At 44.0% G+C, this 19,074-nt stretch overlaps 1 protein-coding gene across 1 annotated transcript in view; it reads left to right on the top strand.

Moving 5' to 3' along the window:
• Nucleotides 1–19,074, top strand: part of PGM5 (phosphoglucomutase 5) — a 193,063-nt gene that overhangs the window by 138,705 nt on the left and 35,284 nt on the right. Inside the window, exons 9-10 of the mRNA XM_039249521.1 lie at nucleotides 362–545; nucleotides 16,402–16,536. Of these exons, the coding sequence (XP_039105452.1) occupies nucleotides 362–545; nucleotides 16,402–16,536 (319 nt within the window). The remainder of the gene's footprint in view (nucleotides 1–361; nucleotides 546–16,401; nucleotides 16,537–19,074) is intronic.

Here is a 19,074-nt window from a genome sequence, read left to right as displayed (position 1 = left end):
GGGTGGGGTGGGATCCCACAATGCCTTGTGGTCCCTGGTTAGAGTCTTGTTCTCAATGTGATGGGCACTCAGGGAGGGATTGAAAAGAAGTCATTGACATGACTTGACTTTCTTTTTGCAAAATCACTCTGGCTACTGTATAGGGCCTGCCTTGTATGGACCAGGTAGCAGGCGGGGGGTGGGAAGCAGGCTTGGATTGTAAAAGCGAGGTAGAAGAGTGCTGGGACAGGTGTGGGGTGCTTTCCTGTGCACTTCTTCCATGAAAACAAAATCAATGATTAGATGACCTTGCGATGCCCACCCAGTCTCTGGCTCTCCAATGAGCTTTGCATTCAAACTGTGTCCTGCCTTCACTCACCAGGTTTGACTATGAGGGGCTAGAGCCCAAGACGACGTATTACATCATGAGGGACCTGGAGGCCCTGCTCACAGACAAGTCCTTCATCGGCCAGCAGTTTGCCGTGGGGAACCACGTCTACAGCGTGGCAAAGACAGACTGCTTTGAATACGTGGACCCCGTGGATGGCACCGTGACCAAGAAACAGGTACTTGCTCGGAAATCACCAGAACAGGCACAGCCAGAAGCCAGAGTGTCGGACAGCTGGGGAGGTCTTTGGGGAAGATCTACTCTGAGCACTTCTTTATACAGACAAGCGCCCTGCAGCCCTGGTGAAGGTGACCTACCTGGTTAGTGGCAGAGGACCCAGTAGAACGTAGGACCCTGACTGTCCGTCCAATATTCTTTCCACTTGTAGCTGACACGCCAATACCCCATGTAGATATGGACCAGCATTTCCTTCTGAATCCCTTGCAGCCTGCCGGCCATTAGAGATTCAGAAGTTTCCAAGAGCAAAATATTCCTTTTCTTCGGGGCTCCCAACTGCAGGGATATTTCACCTTGTATGACCTTCTGTCATCAAGAACAATAGGAGCTTAGCCAGACGGCTTTGTAGGGGAAGAAACAGTCAGAACGTTTGCCCCACAGAACCCAAAAGGAAGATTTATGGTTGAGAATTATTACAAGAGATAAAATGACAGAGTCAACGACTTCTACTCTGGTCTCATCTTTGTGGATTGTGTAAGAGAAGGTGAAAGCCATTACCATTACTTTTCCTCTAGGTTTTGTTTATTTATTGGCAATGGCAAACACTGCCTACTCTAGTAGCATGCTTTAACATTTACAGCTTAGATAAGACACCATGCGACGTTAAGAAAAGTTCCATTCTAAAATCCCAAATTCTTTTTTTTTAATTTTTTCAATATTTTATTTATTTGTGTGTGAGAGAGAGAGAGCGAGCGAGTATGAGCAGGGGAGAGTCAGAGCAAGAGGGAGATACAGAATCCGAAATAGGCTCCAGGTTCTGAGCTGGCAGTCAGCACAGAGCCCGACGTGGGGCTCGATCCCACGAACTGTGAGATCATGACCTGAGCCGAAGTCGGACACTTAACCAACTGAGCCACCCAGGTGCCCCTAAAATCCCAAATTCTTATCTTCTTCATTCTTCTTCATTATTATTCTTCATTAAGTACAGGAAACAGAATAAACCAGAAGCTGTAGGGCTCGGGGGACTAGATATAATGGTAGCTACTGATATTTTTATTTTGACTAATAATTCGTACATAGTCCTCATTGTAGGGGCCCCGACTTGCAGGTATTCCAAAGCCTGATGCTCCTCTTTTATTTTCTCCGTATTCTCCCTCTGGTCTGCCAAGTTTCATGGTGATCTTTGATCTCTATAAAAATGCCATCATTTTTTTTTTCTTTTAAATTCTAGAAGACCTTCTGTAGGTGGACAGATTGATTGCAGTTTCACTTTGGAAAGGTGTAGGGTAGTGAAGGTAAGAGTGGTCAAGAAGTTTGAAGACCCAGAGTCCAGCACTACTGCTACCCCACTTACCAGTTATAGGACTTCAGGAAAGTCCCTTGATTGCTTTGAGCCACAGTTTCTTCCTCATCTGTAAAAATATCTGTCTCGCAGAGCTGTTTTAGAAATGTGATGAAATTGGAGAGCCATCGGTTTAGCATCTAACTCTTGATCTCGGCTCAGGTCGTGATCTCACGGTTCTGGAGTTCGAGCCCCACATCAGGCTCTGCGCTCATGGCGCAGAGCCTGCTTAGGATTCTGTCTCTCCTTCTCTCGGCCCTTCACCTGCTTGTGCATGCATGCTCTCTCTCTCAAAATAAGTAAATAAACTTAAAAAAATGTGATGAAATAAAAAACACAAAAGCTATCCTTCATACAAGAAGTATACACTACGTTTTTTGTAGTTGTGTTGTGTTTCAAACCAGGATGCTTTCTTGTGGGCGGGATTGAATCATCTCCAAAATAACACTAATGAATCTCCAGAGATGTGAAGCCAGGAGCCCAGCACATGGGTGGGACCTTGGAGCCTCTGTGTCTCAGATAAATCTTTTCCAGTTTCGTATCATAGTCCTACTTCCATTTTGCAAAAGAACCTCACAACAAACTTTTCACAAATCCGGGGCTCATGGAGTCATAAAATATGTGCTTTCTAAATTATTCTTGGGAGGAGTTTGTTCTCTGATGGGGAAGGTTTGAAAACGATTCCCTGAGGGGCGCCTGAGGGGCTCAGTCAGTTAAGCATCTGACTTCAGCTCAGGTCATGATCTTCCAGTTCATGGGTTTGAGCCCCACGTTGGGTTCTGTGCAGGCCTCTCAGAGCCTGGAGCTGCTTCAGATTCTGTGTCTCCCTCTCTCTGCCCCTCCCCCGCTCATGCTCTGACTCTCTCTATTTCAAAAATAAATAAAAACTATTAAAAAAACCAACCAAACAAACAAAAAAACCCCAAAAACGATTCCCTGAAAGGATCAGGCAGTGCGAGGTTCTGGACTTGACCTGCTCATGAGAAGCTTGTCTACTGAACTGATTTGCTCTGTTGTTAAATCCACTAATACTCTACCTCGCTTCTCCTTCAGTGCCGGTTTGTATCCTTCTTTGCTCTTGGCTCTATTAACAGTTCCTATCAGGCGATTCCCCAGCCAGCTCTCAAGTTTAGACCTCTCCTTATTCCCTGTCCCCTCCCCTGCCACCCTGAACATTGGTTTGCATTTTCACTCTGGAATTTATTTATTTTTCTTTCCATACTGTTTCATATTAGCTCAAGGTGGCCATAAGTAGCAAATGCCACCAGGGGCTGCTCTGGGAGTTTCTCTCGCAACAAAGGGAGGCTTTTGTTCATCCAGGACCAGTTTCTAGGACTCAGGTGACCATATTTTAGCTGGTGGCCCCAAGGCACCCTGGAGCTTCTCCGCAGCTCTGCGTTTGGTTCCCCGGTGGTTTTGGGAGACAGTTAACACTCGTTCCCACTGTCAGCTACTCACAGATGGCCCTTTCCCCACAGTTTGGTCCTGTTGGCGCAGAGGAGGAACTCCTGCACGGCAGGGCTGTTGGGAAACTTCCAGCACTGAGGCCCACATCTCAGTGCTCCCGGGAAGTCCTCAGCATCTGCTTCCGGGGATGGTTAAGCCGGGCTACTTACATGTCATATGACATTGCTGCAGAACAGCACTCTCTACTCCTATAAGACATGTTTAAATTTAAACGAACATGTATTATTTTTAAATCACCATAAAGCCCTTGAATATCATTCAATAGATATTTCTTGAGAGCCAACCTGGTGCATAAATAATTTTTTTTTAATGGAACAGTTTTCAAATATAAATGTAGAACAGCTTTATTGAGCTACAATTTATATACCATACAATTCACCCAGTTAAAGAACAATTCAGTGGTGTGTAGTATATTTATAAAGCTCTGCAGTCATTACAACAATCCATTTTAGAACCTGTTTGTCACCCCCGAAAAGAAACTTGTACCCTTCAGCTGTAGTCTCCATTTCCAACCCTGACATTTCCCAATCTCCTTTCTGTGTCTACGGATTTGCCTATTCTGGACACTTCACATAAATGAAATCATACAGCATGTATGTGTGACTAGCTTCCGTCACTAAGCAGAACATTCCATGTATCTGTACTTCATTCTTTCTTATTGACAAATAATGTTCCGTTATGTGGATAGACCACATTTTGTTTATCCATTCCTCAGTTTACGAGTATTTGGGTTGTTTCCACTTTTTTGACAACTACGAATAATTTTGCTGTCAATATTCACGTAAAGTTTTTGTGCGGACGTAGACTTTCAGTTATCTTGGGCCGAGAGCGAGGAGCGGAATTGCTAGGTCAAATGGTAACTGTTGGTTTAACCTTCAGAGAAACAGCCATACGGTCTTCAAAAGCAAATGCACTGTTTTACATTCCCACCAGCAGTGTATGAGGGTCCCAATTTCTGCACACTTTTGCTAACTTTTATTATTATATTTTTGGTTAGAGAATAATGTTATTTAAATTGATCTACTAAGTTATATATTATTTTAAAATGAAGATAGAAGAGATCTGATCTCCAGATGGACAAAGAAATGTTTGCTGTGCGAGGCAGTTTGCTGTGGTGGCTCCAGTGCTGTCACAGTGGAGTCAAACAGGCATAGATTTGAAGGCTGGGCTTTGTCATGGCCTAGATCTGTGACTTTGGGCCTATTACTTAACTTCTTTTTTTTTTTTTTTAATTTTTTAATGTTTATTTATTTTTCAAACAGAGAGAGAGACAGAGTGTGAGGAGGGGAGGGACAGAAGGAGGGAGATACAGAATCGGAAGCAGGTTCTAGGTTCTGAGCTGTCAGCACAGAGCCTGACGCGGGGCTTGAACTCACGAATCATGAGGTTATGGCCTGAGCCGAGGTCGGACGCTCAACCGACTGAGCCAGCCTGGTGCCCCATTACTTAACTTCTCTTAACTTGTCTGTCGGGGCAGGTGGGTGGTATGCTGGTAATAATTATCATATAGGGTTAAAGATACGGTTTGAGGAGAAAGTCCCATAAACCCCCTGGCATAGCAGCTGGTATCCATTTGATATTCAAGAACTATTGGTTGCTTCCCCCTTACCAGAATCCTCAACTTTTGAGGAAAGGGTATGAATGGTGTTCACAGGCACAGGCTTGAGATCAGAAAGTCTTGGATTTGAATCAGCACTGCCGTCTCCTTGCTGGGTGATCTTAGGAAGTTACTTGACCTCCCTGTGCCTTTCCTTATCTGTGAAAATAGGAATAATAATCGTGGCTACCTCATACAGCCATTGGAAGACTTAGATAATACATGGAAAGTCCTGACACATAGTAACTACTAATAAATGGTTAACTAAAATAAGTTATGTTAAAAGAGCGTCCTTGGGAAAGAATGATTTTGACATTTAATGAGCCATGTATGATGAGAAAAGCAGGCAAACAACACTGAGCGGCGTACAATTTTGCAGGATGTCCTGTGAAGACCTGGGAAGCCCTCTTCAGTTTCTGAGTCATCTGTGAATCGATTTAGTCACGTTCTTCCGCCTTCCCTAAGTCTCCCCCTCCCCCATCTCTATCTATCCCACTTAGTTTCCGAAAAGAGACAGTTTTTTTAAAAACAGCTTCGTCTCCTTTTTGTCCTTGATTTGGTGTCAGAGTCAGGAAACAGAATGTGGGGGGTGGGGGGAAGCTGTTTCACATATATCTCTAGAGATAAAGAAGAAATGCTCCTCCATCCAAAATGAAATTAAAATCCTGTTCTGGTGATAAGCCCCACCCCCTCTCTGCTTCACTGCTGCGGGAATGTTCAGCAAAGTCTGTCCTGCCTGTGAGACCGTGTGGAGGTCATTTAAGGAGCAAGAAAGACACCCACCCCCGAAGTACTCAACCCCTGACGTGAATTCCCAGGGACCTCCCTGGCCTTCCTGTCACCTGTCAGGTTTCATGGAATTTACTGTGGCTGCCTCCAAGTGGCTGATATTTTTGTGATGTTGGGCGCCCGGAGAAAAGCTGATGTGTGTCTTCCATTAAACAGGACCCAAGAGGAACTCTCATTTAGAAACAGCAGCTTAACGAGGCATGGTTCACCAACTGCAGTTCATTCTCTCTTATCCCATGAGGGTATGTTACTGTTTATTCTCAGGTAAAAATCTAGTCACATGAGTGAGTGATAATGGCTTCTTCCAATATGAGTGGGAAAAATAAGCCAATAGCTGCTCTGAGAGTATGGAGTTTAATCCAGTGGCTGACAAACTTAAGAGGCTCCCACTTTATGCCTTGTAAAGACATGGGAGAGATGAGAGAAGGGCAGCCTTCTCCCTAAGGCTTGACAGGTGGCCCACTCTTTCCTCAAGGATGAGTTCATTGTACAAACATCAAGATTTTCCACAGTGCCAGGCATTCTCTCTTTTCCTCAACTACCAACATCCCAAGCAACATCATTAGTGCCCAGGTTACCTCTTACCATTATCCTTCCCGTGTCTTTCCTATAGCCCATATCTTCTGGAGTCAATACTCAGCACCCCCAGGATTACGAGACCCTTCCAGCTGTGATAGAAGGAATACCCCCCCCCAATCCTGGTAGCGTGAAAGGACAATATGACAGATGGCGCCAGCACCGAGTGACGGGGTGGGCATCGATCCAGAACCACGCACTGTGTTCTGAAAATTAACTTGGAAGAGAGAAACCTTGACACCAGGAGCAGAATTAAGGAACCAAGTTTCTCTTCGTGACCCATCCCATGCCCTTATTTCTCTTTAACAAGATCAGAAATCACGAAATTCCACCAGTGCTGAAGTCATTTGCAAGTCACCGTTCAGCTGGTATTAAAAAACCTGATGTAAATAAAAGCATACCAGTTAGCTGATGTGGAAAACCAAATCCAATTTGATTATGTCAGGCTAACTTTGAGCTTATTAATCCCTCTTCACGTTAGGCAGGCTGTGTGGAAACGTTTTGATGTTGTCCTCAACCTGGAAAAAAAAAAGAACCATTTGAAATTGGTTCAGAGGAAAAGTACACTTTGAAGCCTGTTTGCAGAACCATTTGCTTTTCGAGTTGTAATTTTAATAGGCAGGAAGGTGTCTTCTTCACTTTTTAATTTCAGTATTTAGAAATAATGGAGAAAGTAAGCTGGCAGTCTTGAAATCACATTTTAGTCGGGGATTTCATGTTTTAATATATACTGCGGTGCTAATAACCCCTGGTCAACAGGTAGAGAGAAGTTTACCAAGCTCTTGTTTCTGTAGGCGTTATGTGAAGGCAACTGAATGGTGTCATCTGGACAATCTGGGAGCCAGGACCGAGTTCTCTATTTAGAGTTAACAGGTCGGGGCAGCTGGGTGGCTCAGTCAGTTAAGCGTCTGACTTCGGCCCAGGTCATGATCTCACAGTTCGTGGGTTCAAGCCCCACGTCGGGCTCTGTGCTGACAGCTAGCTCAGAGCCTGGAGCCTTTTTCGGATTCTGTGTCTCCCTCTCTCTCTGACCCTCCCCTGTTCATGCTGTCTCTCCTTCACTCTCAGAAATAAATCGTTAAAAAATTTTTAGAGTTAACTGGTCAACCGTCAACTTTTCTCACATTCTCATCAATGAACCAATGGAGAGACGGTCATGAACACCTTATCTCTCTACTATGCCACTTGCTGGAGTGAGGTTTGTGCATCTCAAATTAGAACTTAAGAAATCATTTCAGCCGTGCTGGTTACCCCACCTATGGAGTTTAGTTGAATCTGAAAGTTGGTACTTCGAAATACTCCCTCTCTGTTGAGGAACAGAAATATTTAGGAAGTGAGGTGTTGTCATTACATGTATATTGTGATTACATCTGGGTTAAAAAAAAAAACAACCTCTTTTTGGGGTTCCTGGGTGGCTCAGTAGGTTAAGTGTCTGACTTCGGCTCATATCATGATCTCACCATCCATGAGTTTAAGCCCCGCATCAGGCTCTGTGCTGGCAGCTCAGAGCCTGGAGCCTGTTTCGAATTCTCTCTCTCTCTCTCTCTCTCTCTCTCTCTCTGTCTACCCTTCCCCCACTCATGCTCTGTCTTTGTGTCTCAAAAATGAATAAATGTTAAAAAAAAATTTTTTTAAATCTTCATTGCAGGTTGTGATTTTGGAAAAAAAAACCTCACATAATAAATATCCATTCCTTTCCTACGTTAGTACAATACAGTGAAGATAGTTGAAGTGCGATTCATTCGCGTCTTCATCCATTCACTGAATGTTTACCAAATGCCTACTACATACCAGTCAGCTTGCTGGGGGGTTAAAGATCTGCCAGCATACAGGGCAATCTAGCAGGGAAGACAAACTGACGTTCAATTTGTAATCACTGTAGTCTTTATTGAAAATTATTACAGAGAAATCACTTACTTGGGAGTGCATAGCCAGGGGTGCTTACCTGGAATAGGGGGTCTGGGGAGGTGATAGTTAAGCTCTTCCCTGAAGAATGAGTGGGAGTTGGCCCAGGGAAAACCGTCTTGACAGACTAAATGCCTTTCTTTAATCTAATGTAGTTATACCATTGTTTGGCTTTCCAGATAAAGAATTGGGATTTCCTATAGGTAATAGCATTCTCAGTGGGATGTTACAATATTTTTATTCTCAGTGTCAGTGCCCATTCTACAATGCTGCAGTTTTCCTCAGGAAAGACAGTTGGGTCTTTTGGTAAGGCACACTGAAAACCATGGATTAAAAACATGTTTTTAATGTTTGTTTATTTTGAGAGAGAAAGAGCAGGCTCCACACTGTCAGCACAGAACACATTTGGGGGCTCAATCTCATGAACCATGAAATCATGACCTGAGCTGAAATCAAGAGTTGGACGCTTAACCTACTGAACCACCCAGGTGCCCCATCCCCCTATTTTTTTAAATAATAGTTACTTTTCCTGTGATTTTGCCTATTTGTCTCCCAAAGACCAAACACATATTCATTATTTTATAAGGACCCGTTGGCTGATTTGAAAATGGGAAGAGGGAGACACTGTTTCTGATTCATTCTGAAGTTCTAACTCCTTTGCTTCTGATTCATTGGGGTTTTATTGTAATGAAGTACCTTCTCCTGACACAAGTTGATTGTGTTAAGACTATCTTCTAAAATGCTGATAGAATCCCACTAAGATGTGCGATAAGAATTTAAGCATTCTGGAATGAATAACATCACAGTTACTTCCTACTGAAATACCAATGTCCCTGCATAGTCACGAGGGTGACCATCACCAGGAAACACAAATATTAAAGGAAAAAAGTGCAGGCTGTCACAGGAAATGAGGGAGGAAGCTATCCCCGTTGTCTGGGTAAAGTGTGTCTGATTCCAAAATACCCCAGAAATGGGGCTGATGTTGAGTGAACAGGGATCAGCAGCCAGTTTGGCTGAAGGCACGGGGAAATGGAACATGTGTGACCTAATTCCATTGTTCCAAATTTGACAGTTGGAATCTGGATAACTTTTAAGTCTTTACTCTCCAAATAGCCCTCTCATCACCTTATGTAGTTTTTGCTGGATGTGTGTTTTATAAATTAAAAAAAAAATGTTTTTAATGTTTATTTTTGAAAGAGAGACAGAGCATGAGGCAGGGAAGGGGAAGATAGAGAGGGAGACACAGAATCTGAAGCAGGCTCCAGGCTCTGAGCTGTCAGCACAGAGCCCGATGCAGGGCTCAAACCCACGAATCGTGAGATCATGACCTGAGCTGAGGTCAGCCACTTAACCAACTGAGCCACCCAGGCACCCCTGGATGTGTATTTTAAAAGAGCACCTACCAAGTCATTTGACCTTGGTTTCCTCAAATAGTTATTTGTAGTCATTGGTCTCAAAGAGTGCTGGTTGGTTGGGAAAAGGCTAGATGAGAATTGCTCCATAAGTAGGGCAGTTGGGTATGGCCGTGCAGTCAGTGCATTGCACCAAAGGCATTCAGCCTAATGAAGGAGAAGCCAAACTCTAGGCCAGCCAAGAAGAGAGATGTTTTTCTATAAATTGCCTTCCCGTTTGTAATCTATATAAGGGCACAGTATGGACCAGCTGCTGCCCTGCTCAACCACTTTTGGACTCATGCTTGCAGCTAACTCTATGACTTAAACAAAGGAAAATGGGTAATTCTAGTTAATCTTTTTCATGGAGAGCTATGTCTGTCCAATCCACATCTTCTGCTTTATAAGCTGCCTGCTTTCTTCTACAAAATATGCTTCAGATGTTACACAACAGTATTTGCACCTTGAAGCCTTCCAGATAAATCGTTGGGATTTCCTGTGGGGGATAGCATCTGAGTTGGGCTCAGGGTCTCGCTCTTCCACACCTTGTCTTGTCTCCAGGTTCACATGCCTGGTGTGGCCACCTGACTCTGTATGTGACAGTGTACCAGATCGCAGGGCCACATGCTGTTTCCCCCTGGAATTCATCCTCAGTCAGTATCTGACTGGGTTGGGTGTTGCCAAGTGGCTCTTGGTGATGGATAGTTCCTCCTTCCCCGCCTGGCTGCAACATGGCTTCGAGTCTCCAGATGAACATCTGGCAGCTCTGTGTGTGTTTAGCAATGTGCAGATCTCTCTGCATTGATTTACACAAGGGCTTAAAAAACCCCAACATTTATTTAGCCAACATTTATCAGAAACCTGCTCTACTGAAGGCTCTGTGCTCATTTGGGGGACAATACAAAACATATGAGATGCTCTTCACATAGTTCACAGGAAGCGAGGTGTGACTGGCGGCTGCCTCATGTGGTTCACCCTAAAATGACAAGCCTGGGGTCAGAAGACCTAAATTTCTGGCTCCTCGATTGGCTGACTGTTAACCTTAAACAGTTTTTCACTTCCCCTTTCTTTCCAGGGAAGGAAGGAAGTGGCCTGGATGACTCTGAGGGCCTTCCTTCAGGACCATAATGGTCTAAATTGACTGACTTGGAAGGGACATTGAGTTGTCAAAGAAGCCAGTTTGGTGAGAGTTAGGGAGAAGATAAATGGTAACAGATCTGTGAACTTGACAGCGATTGTAAAGAGCAGGGTACCATTCTTAAAATAAAAGTAATCTTAATTCTGCCTAATTTAAAAATAAATATGCCATAAACAGTTTCCATGTAGGCTTCGTTTGGCAATCTTCTGCAAAATCTGGAAGGTTGGATGGCTTAGAGCATAGTACCATTTTCATTAAAAGCTTAACGTAAGAGTAGTATTTATAAACTGATTTCTAATTTTCAAAGCACATTTCACATGTATTCTCTGATCTTATGCTCACGACAGCCCAGTAGGCCTGGCTGTATTGTTTTATCATCCCTTTTTAGGAAATTAAGACTGACAGAGCTTTAAGTGACATGCTCAAGGGCCGCCTGGATGGCTCAGTCACTTAAGCATCTGACTCTTGATTTTGGCTCAGGCCACGATCTCATGGTTTGAGCCCCATGTCAGGCTCTGCACTGACAGTGTGGAGCCTGCTTGAGATTCTCTCTCTCTCTTTCTCTCTCTCTCTCCATCTCTGCCCCTTCCCCACTCATGCACGCTCTATCTCTCTCTCTCATTCAAATAAACTTTAAAAAAAAAAAGTGACTTGCTTAAGACCACCAGCTGCAAAGCCAAGCCAGAATTCCAGCCCAGTGGTTCTCTAGTGGGTATCTTTTCATCTTTTCCAAACTGACTCTTACCAAAGAGGGACAAATGTGAGGAGGAATAGAAAATCTCTACTGAGAAATGGAAGCAAATTGGAGGCTTAAGGGGTGGAGATACCTGCGGGGAAGACTCTTTGACAATCTTCCACTGCGACAAAGCTGAGATGGGCAAAGCCCCCCTCTTGTCACAGAGGCTTATGACAGCAGGCACTCAGTGGGAAGACAAATGCTAGGCTGGCACTCAAAGTGTCTGTTTGGTACCCCACTCTGTAATTAAGATTATCTTAGAATGGAAGAATGAAACTCTTGCCTCCTTTCCACGCATGGCTATTCTGGAATTCTGGCTACTGTTGTTGCTGTGGCTATGCAGGCATCATGGATCCCTTCACTGCTGCTTTAGGAATTCCGTACGAGATTGTGCTAAAAGATTTTAGGGTCAGATGGCCCAAGAGGAGATTCTTATAATGGTTCTGCTATTGGCGAGGCATTAGGAGGAGGCTCTCAGGACACAGCAGCAAGATGTTTGATTAGCCTCCCCACCCCACCGTGCTATGGCTCTCCTGAGATTCCAGTCTGATGGTAGTAGAAGGTGAAACCTCAAAAAAACTGACATGTGCTATAGTCAGTCACTTGATACATGAGGCAAGTGACCCAGACCAAAGTGGCCGCTACAGGGGCAGCCACATTTGACTACACATTGGGATCATCTGGAGAGCACTTACAATCCCAGTGCCCAAGTAACCACTATTCAAGTTAAATACTAGTGTCTGGGGTAAGATTCAGCTATCAGTATTTTTTTTTAATGTTTTATTTATTTCTAGGAGAGAGAGAGAGACAGTGTGAGCAGGGGAGGGTCAGAGAGAGAGGGAGTCACAGACTGAAACAGGCTCCAGGCTCTGAGCTGGCAGTCAGCACAGAGCCCGACGCGGGGCTTAAACCCACGAACCGCGAGATCATGACCTAAGCGAAAGTCGGACGTTTAACCGACTAAGCCACCCAGGTGCCCCTCAGCTATCAGTATTTTTTAAAGACCCTAGCTGATTCCAAAGTGCAGCAGATTTTGCTGTTAAGGGACTTAGGATTTGTCGAATATCATCACACAAGTGGAGACAGGATCCCATCATGGTTCAACTCCATTGTTTTAGCCAAAACTGACCCTCACCTTAAAAATGAAGGATGAATAGATACAGCATTGTTCACAACGACCCTTCATGGTAAATATGTTAACCCCAGTTCACTGATGGAGAATGTAGGTATGTTTTCATTTGGCCCATGAGTCCTCCTTAAATGTGGGATGGGGCATCCTAGCGGTGCTCACTCCCATTGCCAAACATGCAGAGACATTCATTCAGGTGTTTGCAGAGAGCTGACTGCATGCCAGGCATTGTCCTGGGCTATGGGGATAGATGGTGTGAACAAGGAGCCTAAGGCTTTGCCCTTCCAGGGCTCAAAGGACTGTTTGAAGGACTCAAAGACATGTTTCAGCAGTTCCCACACTGTAGAGTTAAGGCCAGAAGTGATAGGAACTCCTTTTATTCATTTGTGCCAGGCCTCGTTCCTTCAGGAGGATTTGTGGCAGCAAAAACATGCATAATGAAGCTGTTAGGACATAAATAAGAAACAGAAATCAAGAACAGGGAAAATATAAATAAGAGTAGAGAGTCAAGAACAGAAGAAGAAAAATTCATAGTTAATGCAAGTCATAAGGATCCACTTGGGCTGAACCTCAAATTTGGCATTAAGTGTCCTGGCAGCCATATTGAAAACAGAACTATGGTTACTTATTATTGTCAGAAAGACAAAAAAAATACCAGTTCCTCAGGGAAGGAAAGGCTTTCCTAACACTTGGCTCTTGAGGAAATGTCTGATGTGGAATCTAATACAATCTCTAATAATCTCCCAAAAGTGACTATAAAAGTTGGTTTTGTAAGGGAGATACCTTGTAGACCCAGCAATGAAAGTAAGGATATGAAACTAAAATACATGTTTTTTTTAATTTGAGAGAGAGAAAGAGCGAGCAAGCACACACATGCAATTGGGGTAGAAGAGCAGAGGGAGAGAGAAAGAATCTTAAGCAGGCTCTGTGCTCAGTGTGGAGCCTGGTGTGAGGCTTGATCCCACAACCCTAGGATCATGACTGAGCCAAAATCAAGAGTCAACCGACTGAGCCACCCACCCCTAAAATACAATTGAATAAATTCACTTTTGTCATGAGTAGTCGGTCAGAAGTACATTGATTTGGGTCACACCTATGTCCAGATAATCTGTGGCTAAAATCCATGGGGAAATGCATAGATTGGACACTCTTACTTATATTACTTATACGAATTGTCATAATTTTTCTCTATTGGGATTTTTATAAGGCACATAGATAAAATATTTTCTGGGGTAGAGTTGAAGGATAAGTATTTCGTGTTGCAAGTAACATAATGGCTTATACCGGGAGTTAGCAAACATTTTCTGTAAAAGATAGTAAATAGTTTCACCCCTGTGGGCCCATTTCTGTCATAACTATTCAGCTCTGTAGTTATAACACAAAAGCAGTGTAGATACTACGCTCAATGGGGACAGCTGTGTTCCAGTAAAACCTGATTTCTAAAACTAGGTGGCAGGTCAAATATGGCTGACAAACTATATTGCCAACCCCTAATTTACCCTAAAAATTAAAAAAAGAACAATTTATGATTGTATGCTGTTGTTTGTTGGAATTACAGAGCATTTAGAAACTTGGCAAGTCTTGGTCATTGTGACTTGGGCCTCATCATTTAATTCAAAGTAGGTGACGAGGCCTGCTGGCAAGAACATGCTCACATGCAGGGTGCACATCCATTAAGTTCTTTGGAGGAACATGTGGACGCTAGAGCAATCCAGCACACTTCACACATCAAAGTGACACTCAGCAGACATGCAACTGGAGCTATTGCAGCACAGAACTGGGCTGGGTCTGAACCATTCTTCCTTCCATGCAGAGGAAGAGTACTGTGGTATTCCTCACTTGGAGGTCTCCCAAAACAACATGGGTTCTAGTAAAATCCCATGGCTGGTTCTGTAGGAAAGAGAGACACTGGACTAGCAACAATACCTTGTGCATGCCTTTATCATCTTTTCAAGTGCAAAATCTATTCCAGACTACCTGACGTAGATGCTAACCAACCTTCTATGACCACAGCCAAAGCTATGGCTACCCACACAGAGAAAAAAACAAGCAAAATTTCACTGTAAAAAAAAAAAAAAGCCTCGTGAGCTGATAACACATGTTGCTAGTCTGTTATGGCCTGAGTTCTTATATACCTCCCACTGACCATATACCAATATAGGATTATTAAATAATTACAGATATTGTGTAGTTAGTGGGAGCCACATTAAAGTGTTGAGTTTAGGTGGTCATCGGAAAAGGTGGCCTTGAGTGGTTTGGAGTCTACCACAGGTGGTTTAGGGCTTCAGCCTTAATATTGCTTTCGCCAACTTATGCACAGCTCAGAGTCCTGAGCACCCAGTCACCTACTCATGTGTCCCATTTATGGTGACAAGGGGAACACAGGCTTAAAAAGAAATAAGAGCTTCAACAGAGTTTGTAAAACCATGACTGTGGATGCAGTTAATGGAACCTTGGGGGCCTTATTGTCAGTTTGGACACAATTTGGTATAAGACACTGGTCAGTAGGGAGCCTTAACTCTTCACTCCTCTGGCAGCATGAGGTAGGTAAGGAAGTGGTTACTGCTCCTTGTAATGTGATTGCAAGGACTAGTCCAGGCTTATGGAGAGCAAGTACTGTGTCTTTTGTCTTCCTGTACCCAGAGCTTAGCCCAGGACCTGATCCACGGGGACTACTCTAAAATGTTTGCCCATTGAATGAATCCTGGTTAGTACCATCCTGTTTACAAAGCTAGTATCATAGAGAGACAGGTTGCCAGGAAGGGAGGTGGCACCTTTTTGTTATACAGATCGTGGCAGACATTGAATCACTCCAGAAGAGGCTAAGGCTTTTGCTTTGGGACTGGAACAAGAAATGCCTACACAATTTAAAAAGCAGAAAACCAATAGTGCCCCCACCCCACCCCAGCAGATATCGGGGGGGGGGGGTAAAAGATCAGCAGTCACATTTATTATGGCAGGTGTATTTTTAATAATGGCTTATTCTTAGTAACCCAGATTTAAGGCCAGACAAGTTTCAAGGGCAAATTTCTTAGGGAAAATGTCTGATGTCAGAGTTGCCCAAGACTTCTCCTTTTTCAGAAATAACAAGTGACCAGACTTATTATTTTGTTTCCTCCTCTTCTTTCCTCTGCCCCCTGCCAATAGGCTTATTTATAACCAGGGCTTTATCAGTTGTATTAAGAAAACAAATTTCCTTCCACAAACATTACTGTAGGATCTTACGGTCATCTTTTTCAAATATCCCTGCCACTGATGAAAACAGATGCATGGAGAATGGAAACATTCTGAGCCAAAAGCAAATTAATACTGCCACAGCTCTGCCTTCACACCACCCTGGTGGCCAGGGTGTGGAGTAAGAAGGACAGAGCCAAGACGATGAAGTTGTATACGGAAACTCCAGAACCCAGCTGAGGGGTTCCAACATTTTGTTGTAGGCTTCACTTCCTATCGGGAATGTGAGGGCAAGGAAAGAATCAAAATAGATGAACTTAAAGCAAAGGGAGTAACCTTAACACAGGTAATATGACTGACAGTCATAAAGAAATTGCCTACCCTCATTGCGTCCGGAGAAAAACTTTGACCCTAGGGACATTTATTAAATACCATCCCCTCCTTGTCCCTGCACCTCTTTCTCATTCCCATATCTCCAGACCAAAGGAACTTGAGCCTCTGTTCATAGTTTTGCCCCTAAGTCTCCCCCAGCAGTAACTACAAGTAGGTATTAATTGTTACTCCCTGTGTATTCTTTGGCTCACTGACCCATTCTGGGTGCTCTTGGTCTCAGGGCCTGAGGATCATTTTCTCAGACGCGTCACGGCTCATCTTTCGGCTCAGTTCCTCCAGCGGCATGCGGGCCACCATCAGACTGTATGCGGAGAGCTACGAGAGGGACCCCAGCGGTCATGACCAGGAGCCTCAGGTACGAAAGCTGAGCCCTGTCCTCACCTATGTGTCTCGTCCCTCCTGGACAATTTAGGGAGCTCTCGTGGGCCTTTAGTGGGGGTGGTTTTTCTTTCTGAAAAGTACATTCCAGATCGATAGATCCTGCTGAAGAACAAGGTTAGAGTGACTCTAAGCAGATTTCATTCATTCACTCATTGTGATGTTTGAAACAGAAAATTGGGCTCTGGCCTCTGTGATGAGTTTAGACCAGCACTTCCCAAATGGCTTCCCTTTCTTGATTGTACTGCAGTTTGTTAATTGGGGGTGACGTCAAGAGACAGCACTTGCAAAGATGAAGAACTTTTTAGGTAGAGTCATGCTGGTCACGCTCCTCAGAGCCTTGGGTCTGCACACATAAATAAGGAATCTCCAGGTGTCCGGCAAACTCGGGGTTGGATCATGACCTTGAGATGCCAATATAGATGCTACTCTGGGCATCCTCTCTGAGATTGCAGCAGAGCTCAGATTCTCTTGAGAAGAAAGACAATGGCTGGTCTGCATTTAAAGTTGGGGAGGCTGAGCTAGGCCAGCCAAGGCCGGGCCACCCTGTGTTTGGCAAAGTCCCTTTGTGTTGTCAACAGTAGAGCTAATTAAGAACTCAGAAAGTAAGTATCCCCACTGCCACATTCATTAATGCTGCAGGCAACATTAATTAATACCAGAAAGGATCCACCATGATTTTGGGTACTTCCAGCTACACTCCTGGCCACCCCTTGTGCCCTTGGTCTTTTTCCACCCTGGGTTTTAAAGCAGAGTCCTTGATAAGGCGGTTCCTTGAGCTGAAAAACAGTGGCTCCATACTTATTTTGAAGAGAAGTAGAGAAGCAAGTGGAAACTCACTGCTTCTCATTTTAGAGTTACTCAGAATTTCCAGTGAGATTTGCCATAGTTGTGCCCTAGAATGACATCAGAGAAGGTTTTCTTTCTTTGCCACCAGTTTAGTGTGTTTTCTCAAAGGGTGTCTGCCTTAGGAGAGTCTCTAAGAACTGGATAAATATGGTGCCTTAGATCCTTACAGCGGGCCCTGTAACTAGATGATCTGTTTAGAGCAGATCATCCCAGATGGGAAGTAGAGACCCTGGAGGCTGATGGCCATCGTCAGGGTCACCTAGTACATGAAGCAGCAGAGCAGGAAGCTAGTGTAAGGTTCTTGGCCCTCTCCTGTCAGAATCACAGGCTTTCCATTCAGGGACGGGCCATGCTCTGCCAACATAATTTGTCGGTGAGTACATTTCACCCAAGATAGTACCAAATCATGCAAGAATTGGAGGCTTACCTTTTCTTTCCATATAAAACCCTTCTCCTTCTCATGTTGGGAAATGAGATTAAACCAAGGGCCTAAAAGTCCAGAGCTACAGACGGGGAGGAATGATATTCCTGGCCTCGGCAACTCTGACTCACCCTGACTCGAGGCTAGTGTTTCTCAGCATTCTTTTCCCTATTTGCACCGGGTGAGTGGTTATGATATTTGCTAATTTTTACTTACCTTCCACACGGACTGCAGAATATGATGTTCAGGCCTTTAGATGCGTGTGAAAACAATCCTGTGCACAAGTGAGTATCTCTCTGAGGTGCTCCATGAAAGCAAAGTGGTGCTCCCCGCCCCCCCCCCATTTCCTCCCCCAAAGCTTCCTTTGAATCTGGAAACCACCAAAGGCCTGGGTTGTGTGTTATGTATATGCTTCAGTCTGTGGGTAAAGAAAACACAAGTAATGCTTGTTTCCATGGCCAATACTGGTGGTATATTTATATTTTCCATTCTTTTGGTTTAAAGAGTTTGCCATTTTGCATGGTTGAGGAATCCTTTCATTGGTCTTGTTCTTCTAATCAATAATCTTCCCTCTCTTTTCCGTCATGAGCAAGGGTCTTCCCAGACCTGGCTAGGTGGGCCCCACCATATTTAGGTCATGATCCAGCTAAAAATTTTACATTCAAATAGAACTCCTTATTAAAATATCTTGTATCATTGGCCCACCAACTTGAGCCCTACTGCATACTACATTTAAGTCAAGGTATAATTTAGAATAAGATTTTAAAAGACATCTGATCCCCGAAGGAAGGGGAAGAAGATACCCAGTGGGCTCACCCATCCCAGTATTGCTGAGCCACACGTAGGCACTTACATTTGACTGTTTGGGGCCTCTGTATAGCATTGCTTCTGAGAACCCAGCTTCTGCCTTCCAAGAGCTCTGGAGGGAGAAGCCTTTGGTCAACTGTTAACAGGGATCAAAGATCAGGCATGCTCCTTGAGTATTACTGACCCAGGGCCTGACGGGAAAAGAAGAGCTATGTTGCTTACCTCTTTCCCTCCTTTTATCTTGTTCCCATTTGCAGCTCAGAAGACAGAACAAATATCCTCTTTCCCCCACCCCACATACCTAGACACCCCAGAAAGGACCTCTCAAATGTCACGAGATTCCATTTATAAACTTATCCAATTCAACAAGTAGTAATGTTTTACCTGCCCTATCTCAGTACCCATCGACATTCCAGTTAATAGGCAAGAGGACTAGAG

This window comes from Hyaena hyaena, unplaced genomic scaffold (genome assembly GCF_003009895.1).
Source record: "Hyaena hyaena isolate Hyena2069 unplaced genomic scaffold, ASM300989v1 scaffold_341, whole genome shotgun sequence".
In the NCBI taxonomy this organism is placed as follows: Eukaryota; Metazoa; Chordata; class Mammalia; order Carnivora; family Hyaenidae; genus Hyaena; species Hyaena hyaena.
Note: the sequence above shows the minus strand (reverse complement) of the source record. Positions and strands in the feature narration are given on the sequence as shown.